Source organism: Oncorhynchus nerka, linkage group LG17 (genome assembly GCF_034236695.1).
Source record: "Oncorhynchus nerka isolate Pitt River linkage group LG17, Oner_Uvic_2.0, whole genome shotgun sequence".
Classification (NCBI taxonomy): domain Eukaryota; kingdom Metazoa; phylum Chordata; class Actinopteri; order Salmoniformes; family Salmonidae; genus Oncorhynchus; species Oncorhynchus nerka.
Genome location: NC_088412.1, coordinates 48,865,346 through 48,875,731, shown reverse-complemented (window position 1 = coordinate 48,875,731; position 10,386 = coordinate 48,865,346). Strand labels below are relative to the sequence as shown.

At 42.0% G+C, this 10,386-nt stretch overlaps 1 protein-coding gene across 1 annotated transcript in view; it reads right to left on the bottom strand.

Moving 5' to 3' along the window:
• The window catches only part of LOC115145412 (collagen alpha-1(XXIV) chain-like), a 213,867-nt gene that overhangs the window by 72,586 nt on the left and 130,895 nt on the right, over positions 1-10,386 (bottom strand). The window contains exons 25-27 of the mRNA XM_065002804.1: positions 9,341-9,394; positions 6,324-6,377; positions 82-135 (exon numbers count right to left, since the gene is read on the bottom strand). Of these exons, the coding sequence (XP_064858876.1) occupies positions 82-135; positions 6,324-6,377; positions 9,341-9,394 (162 nt within the window). The remainder of the gene's footprint in view (positions 1-81; positions 136-6,323; positions 6,378-9,340; positions 9,395-10,386) is intronic.

Below are 10,386 nucleotides of genomic sequence, written 5' to 3'. Positions count from 1 at the left end.
GGATAGAATAAACCATCCTAACATTCTATAAAGTTGGATCCAAACACAATTCATATCCTAGTTAAGTTGATGAACACTTACAAGTGGGCCTTGCAGACCGACGTCACCGGGACCTCCGGGTAAGCCTGGATACCCCTTGGACCAAAAGAGAAACCACAATAAAGGACAGACAATTAGAGAGAAAAGTGAAGTACGGTTGAAGTCGGAAGTTTACACACACTTAAGTTGGAGTCATTAAAACTCGTTTTCAACCACTACACAAATTTCTTGTTAACAAACTATAGTTTTGGCAAGTCGGTTAGGACATCTACTTTGTGCATGACACAAGTAATTTTCCCAACAATTGTTTACAGACAGATTATTTCACTTATAACTCATTGTATCACAATTTCAGTGGGTCAGAAGTTTAAACACACTAAGTTGACTGTGCCTTTAAACAGCTTGGAAAATTCCAGAAAATGATGTCAAGGCTTTAGAAGCTTCTGATAGACTAATTGACATAATTTGAGTCAATTGGAGGTGTACCTGTGGATGTATTTCAAGGCCTACCTTCAAACTCAATGCCTCTTTGCTTGACATCATGGGAAAATCAAAAGAAATCAGCCAAGACCTCAGAAAAAATTGTAGACCTCTACAAGTCTGGTTCATCCTTGGGAGCAATTTCCAAACGCCTGAAGTTACCATGTTCATCTGTACAAACAATAGTACGCAATTATAAACACCATGGGACCACACAGCCGTCATACCTCTCAGGAAGGAGACGCATTCTGTCTCCAAGAGATGAAAGTACTTTGGTGCAAAAAGTGCAAATCATTCCCAGAACAACAGCAAAGGACCTTGTGAAGATGCTGGAGGAAACAGGTACAAAAGTATCTATATCCACAATAAAACGAGTCCTATATCGACATAACCTGAGAGGCCGCTCATAAAAATAAAAAAAAAGCCAGACTACAGTTTGCAACTGCACATGGGGACAAAGATCGTACTTTTTGGAGAAATGCCCCCTGTTCTGATGAAACAAAAATAGAACTGTTTGGCCATAATGACCATCGTTATGTTAGGAGGAAAAAGGGGGAGGCTTGCAAGCAGAAGAACACCATCCAAACCGTGAAGCACGGGGGTGGCAGCATCATGTTGTGGGGGGGCTTTGCTGCAGGAGGGACAGGTGCACTTCACAAAATAAATGGCATCATGAGGGAGGAAAATTACGTGGATATATTGAAGCAACATCTCAAGACATCATCCAGGAAGTTGAAGCTTGGTCGCAAATGGGTCCTCCAAGTGGACAATGAACCCAAGCATACTTCCAAAGTTGTGGAAAAATTATTTAAGGACAACAAAGTCAAGGTATTGGAGTAGCCATCACAAAGCCCTGGCCTCAACCCTATAGAACATTTGTGGGCAGAACTGAAAAAGCGTGTGTGAGCAAGGAGGCCTAAAAACCTGACTCTGTTACACCAGCTCTGTCAGGAGGAATGGGCCAAAATTCACCCAACTTATTGTGGGAAGCTTCTGGAAGGCTACCTGAAACGTTTGACCCAAGTTAAACCATTTAAAGGCAATGCTACCAAATACTAATTGAGTGTATGTAAACTTCTGACCCACTGAGAATGTGACGAAAGAAATAAAAACTGAAACTCTCTACTATTATTCTGACATTTCACATTCTTAAAATAAAGTGGTGATCCCAACTGACCTAAGACAGGGAATTTGTACTAGGATTAAATGTCAGGAATTGTGAAAAACTGAGTTTAAATGTATTTGGCTAAGGTGTATGTAAACTTCTGACTTCAACTGTACGTGCAGAAATACATATGCAAATGAAAGATGTTAATTCTAGTGGACTGTAATTTTTCCTTGATTTATTGAGAAGCGTCTCCCCTTCAGCTCAAACTAAGGCCAGAGAGCGTCACAACAAGAGAAAAGAACACGACCACGACTTCTGGTCCGTACAGGGAGCAGTGTGTGTCCAACGTTGTACAGAAGTATGGCAACAGTCAACTAACGGAGAATTGCTGAGCTCAGCAAGAAAATCTTTAAAGAGAAACTCCCATCTTCTCAAAACAAAACAACGTTAGAAAAGGAGGTTGACATCAACACTGAATTATTCCCGAAGCCCTTGACTTTGTGGTTCTGCTCCTCTGACGTGTGGCTGTGTGACAGGACAGGAAGATTTGGCCAGGGCCACCATCACTTATCCAACAGACAGCCAGCCAGCCAGCCAGGGAGCACAGGAAAGGGGGCCAAACCCACAAACCTGGACCTGTCTGTCTACCTGTCCACCACAGGCTGTAGGCCAGCTAGGGACATGACATGGGGCCAGCCTCTCTCTCTGTCTCTTTTACCAGACATACACAACAGAACAGTACAGCACTCAAAGAGCTCAGCTACACTACAGCGTTCACAGACAGACAGGACAAAATCAAAGGGAGACAGAGACACAGGTCACAGACGGAGAAGAGAATTCACAGACAGAGAGCTACAGGTCGGAGCGACAGAAGAGAAGATCATTCACAGAGCCCCCCAGGGGAAGAGCTGGAACACAGCATTCATACTAACAATATACAGGACTGACTAACAACCTGGAGGCTCCAATTGAGTGATTCCTCACGAAACCAGGACAAAAAAAGACAAAGCTTTTGGGGATTGTCACAACATTTTATCAAGGAAATGATCCTTTGGAGGAAGGATTGTTGACACATATTTGAAATTTGTATTTAAAAACATTGAGAAAGAATTGATCAGACTCTGCATATATGTAACATTTTGGCCTTTTACTCAGGCTTCCTTTGAAGACACCATCTTGATTCATCTGTAGGTGCTACAAAACAATGTAACATTTTGGCCTTTTACTCAGGCCTCCTTTGAAGACACCATCTTGATTGATCTGTAGGTGCTACAAAACAATGTAACATTTTGGCCTTTTACTCAGGCCTCCTTTGAAGACACCATCTTGATTCATCTGTAGGTGCTACAAAACAATGTAACATTTTGGCCTTTTACTCAGGCCTCCTTTGAAGACACCATCTTGATTCATCTGTAGGTGCTACAAAACAATGTAACATTTTGGCCTTTTACTCAGGCCTCCTTTGAAGACACCATCTTGATTCATCTGTAGGTGCTACAAAACAATGTAACATTTTGGCCTTTTACTCAGGCCTCCTTTGAAGACACCATCTTGATTCATCTGTAGGTGCTACAAAACAATGTAACATTTTGGCCTTTTACTCAGGCCTCCTTTAAAGACACCATCTTGATTCATCTGTAGGTGCTACAAAACAATGTAACATTTTGGCCTTTTACTCAGGCCTCCTTTGAAGACACCATCTTGATTCATCTGTAGGTGCTACAAAACAATGTAACATTTTGGCCTTTTACTCAGGCCTCCTTTGAAGACACCATCTTGATTCATCTGTAGGTGCTACAAAACAATGTAACATTTTGGCCTTTTACTCAGGCCTCCTTTGAAGACACCATCTTGATTCATCTGTAGGTGCTACAAAACAATGTAACATTTTGGCCTTTTACTCAGGCCTCCTTTGAAGACACCATCTTGATTCATCTGTAGGTGCTACAAAACAATGTAACATTTTGGCCTTTTACTCAGGCCTCCTTTGAAGACACCATCTTGATTCATCTGTAGGTGCTACAAAACAATGTAACATTTTGGCCTTTTACTCAGGCCTCCTTTAAAGACACCATCTTGATTCATCTGTAGGTGCTACAAAACAACAATTGGTGTCAAATTAAGCATTACGGTTGGCCTTGTAATATGTAGTATTTTGATTTCCATTTAAAAAAAAAAAATCTAGTAATTTCTGAACATTGAAAAATATAAACATGAATATTGAAAAAAAAAAAAAAAGATTGTTGATTTGGCAAATTGTTCAACATTATATACTCTAGGGGAATGTCAACGTTCCAGTTGCAAGCATTCTAGTAATTTGCAGGATGTACAATGATACAAGTGAAAGGAGAGCCGCGTAATTGTTTACATTTCCTCCAATGCCAATTGCTCTGTATAAAATTGGCCATAACTTTAAAACTAGCAGAGAACCTACTCTGGTACTTTGATATGCTCAAATAGTATATTATGTTCAACATTAATATTGAGAAATTAGATAAATGAAATTGTTATTTTTTTCAATAGTTATGTTCATATATTTCAATATGCATATTCATTCAAGGTTTTTCTTTATTTTTTTGTAGAATATTAGTGAAGACATCAAAACTATGAAATAACACATATGGAATCATGTAGTAACCAAAAAAAGTGTTAAACAAATTTTAGATTCCTCAAAGTAGCCACCCTTTGCCTTGATGACAGCTTTGCACACTCTAAGGCACTGCATCTCTGTGCAAGAGGTGTCATTGCAGTCCCTGGTTTGTGAATCCAGGCTGGATCACATCCGGCCGTGATTGGGAGTCCCATAGGGCGATGCACAATTGGCCCAGCGTCATCCAGGGTAGGCCGTCATTGTAATTAAGAATGTTCTTATCTGACTTGCCTAGTTAAATCAAAGGTTCAAACATTTTTTTAGCTCAACCAGCTTCACTTGGAATGCTTTTCCAACAGTCTTGAAGGAGTTCCCACATACACTGAGCACTTGTTGGCTGCTTTTCCTTCAGTCTGCGGTCCATCTCATCCCATACCATCTCAATTGGATTGAGGTCAAGTGAAAGTGGAGGCCAGGTCATCTGATGCAGTACTCCATCACTCTCCTTCTTGGTCAAATAGCCTGGAGGTGTGTTGGGTCATTGTTCTGTTGAAAAACAAATGATAGTCCCACTAAACGCAAACCAGATTTGATGGCGTATCGCTGCAGAATGCTGTGGTCGCCATGCTGGTTAAGTGTACATTGAATTCTAAATAAATCACTGACAGTTTCACCAGCAAAGTACCCCGACACCCGCACACCTCCTCCTCCATGCTTCAAGGTGGGAACCACACATGTGGAGATCATCCATTCACCTACGCTGCGTCTCACAAAGACACGGCGGTTGGAACCAAAAATCTCAAATTTGGACTCATCAGTCAAAGGACAGATTTCCACCGGTCTAATGTCCATGTTTCTTGGCCCAAGCAAGTCTCTTCTTCTTATTGGTGTCCTATAGTAGTGTTTTCTTTGCAGCAATTCGACCATGAAGGCCTGATTAATGCAGTCTCCTCTGAACAGTTGATGTTGAGATGTGTCTGTTACTTGAACTCTGTGAAGCATTTTTTGGGGCTGCAATTTCTGAGGCTGGTAACTAATGAATTGTCCTCTGCAGCAGAGATAACTCTGGGTCTTCCTTTCCTGTGGCGGTCCTCATCAGAGCGCATTTCATTATACTGCTTGATGTTTCTTGCAACTGCACTTGAAGAAACTTTCAAAGTTCATGACATTTTCTGGATTGACTGACCTTCATGTCAGTAAGTAAGTAAGGATGGACTGTCATTTCTCTTTGCTCAAATGCATTAAGAAGGAAATAAAAATTCCACAAATGAACTTTTAACAAGGCTGTTAATTGAAAGGCATTCCAGGTGACTACCTCATTAAGCTGGTTGAGAGAATGGCAAGAGTGTGCAAAGCTGTCATCAAGGCAAAGGGTGGCTATATATATTTTGATTTGTTTTACACTTTTTTGGTTACTACATGATTTTCATAAATGCGATTTCATAGTTTTGATGTGTTCACTATTATTCTACAATGTAGAAAATAGTAAAAAATAAAGAAAAACACTTTAATTAGTAGGCGTGTACAAACGTTTGACTGGTACTGTGTGTGTATACATAAAAAAATATATAAATCAAAATACTACTCATATAACAGAGCAAGCGGTAGACCTTCATATGACAGACATTTTTGCTTTGTAGCACCTATGGATTAAACATTATATTGGCCTGGGTAAGGCCTTTGTAGCACCTATGGATTAAACATTATATTGGCCTGGGTAAGGTCTTTGTAGCACCTATGGATTAAACATTATATTGGCCTGGGTAAGGCCAAAATGTCATAAATATGCCCACTTTGGTTCATTATTCATCATACTTTTAATTACAAATATATGTCAACAATCCTTCCTCCCAAATGGCAATTCTATAGTTTAAATTTCGTGAATATCCCCCAAATCATGCTTTTTCAGTGTCCTGGTTTGGTGAGGAATCACTCAAAGACAGTATACGGAACACTAAGACAGCTACTCAGGCCTGAAAGCCAAAGATATGAAATAGCATTCCTACTCAGAGATGGACCACAACTACATCATTCACAGACATGCAATGCCACTAGCGCAACAGACACCCTCGCTAAGTGGTGTATACGTAGACGTTCTGTACCTACCCCGGACCCCTTCTCGCCAGGAGGACCCAATGGACCTGCAGGACCACGACCTCCCTGAGAAACAGAAGACACAGGAAAGGAGAGGGATCATTAATCCCTGAACCAACCTCAACGGGGCGGTAGGTAGTTCAGCGGTTCGAGCGTTAGGCCAGTAGCCGAAGTTCGAATCCCTGAGCCGACAAGGTAAAAAGGTATGTTGACGTGTCCATGAGCAAGGCACTTAACACTAACTGCGCCAGGGTCACCGTTGATCTTTTTTTAAATGATTATTTAACTAGACAAGTCAGTTATGAACAAATTCTTATTTACAATGACTGCCTAGGAACAGTGGGTTAACTGCCTTGTTCAGGGGCAGAAGGACAGATTTTTACCTTGTCAGCTCGGGGATTGACGATCTAGCAACCTTTCGCTTACTGGCCAAACACTCTAACCACTAGGCTATCTGCCGCCCCAATAGCAGACCCAGGCTGTGACCCCACTCTCAGGGAGTTGGGAAATGAAAAAAAAAAACATTTATAACTCAGACAAGTATAAATATTATTATTATTAACCTTCATACATCAAACCATCAAACCCCACCACCTACCGCTGCACTTAGAGCTCTTAAACCCAGGCCTTGAATCGATGAGTAAACTCCACCCAAAAACGATATTTTGGTATTTATTTCATTAGTCCATTCTTGACATAGACCAAAAATGTTTTGCTTGTCAGCAATCAAGTTTTGAGGCTATGCAACGTTCAAAATACTTTCCGTTTGCATTATATGATGGTGCATTTCTGCATCATATGATCAAACAGAGAGGGATACTACAGTAAGTTAGCTAGCTGGTTATGCCAGAGAGGGATACTACAGTAAGTTAGCTAGCTGGTTATGCCAGAGAGGGATACTACAGTAAGTTAGCTAGCTGGTTATGCCAGAGAGGGATACTACAGTAAGTTAGCTAGCTGGTTATGCCAGAGAGGGATACTACAGTAAGTTAGCTAGCTGGTTATGCCAGAGAGGGATATTACAGTAAGTTAGCTAGCTGGTTATGCCAGAGAGGGATACTACAGTAAGTTAGCTAGCTGGTTATGCCAGAGAGGGATACTACAGTAAGTTAGCTAGCTGGTTATGCCAGAGAGGGATACTACAGTAAGTTAGCTAGCTGGTTATGCCAGAGAGGGATACTACAGTAAGTTAGCTAGCTGGTTATGCCAGAGAGGGATACTACAGTAAGTTAGCTAGCTGGTTATGCCAGAGAGGGTAACTACAGTAAGTTAGCTAGCTGGTCATGCCAGAGAGGGATACTACAGTAAGTTAGCTAGCTGGTTATGCCAGAGAGGGATACTACAGTAAGTTAGCTAGCTGGTCATGCCAGAGAGGGATATTACAGTAAGTTAGCTAGCTGGTCATGCCAGAGAGGGATACTACAGTAAGTTAGCTAGCTGGTTATGCCAGAGAGGGATACTACAGTAACTTAGCTAGCTGGTCATGCTAGAGAGGGATACTACAGTAAGTTAGCTAGCTGGTTATGCCAGAGAGGGATACTACAGTAAGTTAGCTAGCTGGTTATGCCAGAGAGGGATACTACAGTAAGTTAGCTAGCTGGTCATGCCAGAGAGGGATACTACAGTAAGTTAGCTAGCTGGTCATGCCAGAGAGGGATACTACAGTAAGTTAGCTAGCTGGTTATGCCAGAGAGGGATACTACAGTAAGTTAGCTAGCTGGTCATGCCAGAGAGGGATACTACAGTAAGTTAGCTAGCTGGTCATGCCAGAGAGGGATACTACAGTAAATTAGCTAGCTGGTTATGCCAGAGAGGGATATTACAGTAAGTTAGCTAGCTGGTCATGCCAGAGAGGGATACTACAGTAAATTAGCTAGCTGGTTATACCAGAGAGGGATACTACAGTAAGTTAGCTAGCTGGTCATGCCAGAGAGGGATATTACAGTAAGTTAGCTAGCTGGTTATGCCAGAGAGGGATATTACAGTAAGTTAGCTAGCTGGTTATGCCAGAGAGGGATATTACAGTAAGTTAGCTAGCTGGTTATGCCAGAGAGGGATATTACAGTAAGTTAGCTAGCTGGTTATGCCAGAGAGGGATACTACAGTAAGTTAGCTAGCTGGTTATGCCTATCCAACTCTGGAACTGTGCCAAGGTACGCTTTTGCTTTTATAAATGTATTGCTAAACAGCTTTCTGACTGTAGACTGTACTGCATGATTGTAGCTGGTTTACTAACGCATTAGTTCTAGTAGCTACAGTATGCTGACTATGAGGTGACATGAAAACAAAATCATCCTCTCTCATCTTAAACGGCACCGACCACCACTGGTTTTCAGCACAGGAACTAGTTGGGGAAACAGCCTCCAGGGTGTCTCTCTCGTCATACAGCATCATCACTTATGACCCAGCCCTGTGTGTGTAGTGTGTGTGTGAGTGTGTGTGTGCACGTTTGCTTGCTTTGCAACAAAGTGGAAAAGACCACTTTACATTGCAAGTTATATTTCAATGTGTGACATTGACATGGCTGGTTTACTGAAATCTACATTTGACATTTGAGTCATTTAGCAGACGCTTTAATCCAGAGCGATTTATAGTTAGTGCCTAGTTCATCTTAAAATAGCTAGGTGGGACAAACACATACTGTATCACAGACATAGCTACTTTATTTCAGAAAAAAAATATTTCTATCAGTAGAGTTGGAACTAGAAAGTGTGTGTGGGGGGGGGGGGGTTAAGTGCAAGTGCCAGTTCAGGTTATTTATCTATTTTCTTTTTGCCAAGAGACTAGAGGTGGCTCGGGTTGGGGGTGTAGGGTTTGAACATAGCCTGAAGGCAGGGAAGGGCAGTTCCTCTTTCTGTTCCGTAGGTAAGCACCATGGTCTTGTAGTGGATACGAGCTTCGGCTGGAAGCCAGTGGAGTGTGCGGAGGAGCAGGGTGACATGAGAGAACTTGGGAAGCTTGAAATCTAGACAGTAGGAACACAGCAATGTACTTTGACAGCCTAATGGCCCTAAAAAAAAACATGCTACCTTTTCACCGGCTTCTCCTACTCCCCCTGGCATCCCGATCAGGCCCGCTGGACCCTGCAAAGGAGAGAGAGAGAGAGAGAGAGAGAGAGAGAGAGAGAGATCAATAGTATACAAACATCTGGGTAAAGTATGTCTATTAGAGGAGACATGATCCCCACCCATCAGTATGTTCATAGAGGTCATAGATAACTATGTAATGGTGATGTAAGGATGGGGTAAGAACTGCAATCACATGCTTGTAAAAGGAAACTACATGAAGGAACCAGGGAAAATCCCTCAATTTGAGCACATGAAACTGAACAAATGTAATTAATTAGTGTATGCAATGTTTTATGTTGTTAAAAAGTAATGAGGCAATGCAAATCATGTCAAATGCTAATTTGGTGTTGTATGAACAAAGCAATAAAAACAGACATTCTTTTCACAGTATTCACAAGCCATATTCCTAGGCTACACACTGCTGTGGATAAAGAAATGAGAGGCATATACACTACGTGACCAAACGTATATGGACACCTGCTCATTGAAAAATCTCATTCCAAAAGCATGGGCATCAATATGGAGTTAAGCCCATCTTTGTTGCTATTTCAACCTCCACACTTCTGGGAAGGCTTTCCACTAGATGTTGGAACATTGCTGCGGGGGCTTGCTTCCTTTCAGCCACACGAGCATTAGTGAGGTCGAGCACTGATGTTGGCCGATTAGGCCCGGCTCACAGTCGGCATTCCAATTCACACCAAAGGTGTTCAGTGGGGTTGAGGTCAGGGCTCTGTGCAGGCCGGTCACGTTCTTCCACACCAATCTCGACTAACCATTTTTGTATGGACTTCGCTTTATGCACGGGGGCATTGTCATGCTGAAACAGGAAAGGGCCTTCCCAAAACTGTTGCCACAAAGTTGGAAGCACAGAATTGTCTCGAATGCCATTGTATGATGTAGCCCCAGACCATTATTCCTCCTCCACCAAACTTTACAGTTGGCACTATGCATTGGGGCAGGTAGCGTTCTCCTGGCATCCACCAAACCCAGATTCGTCCGTCGGACTG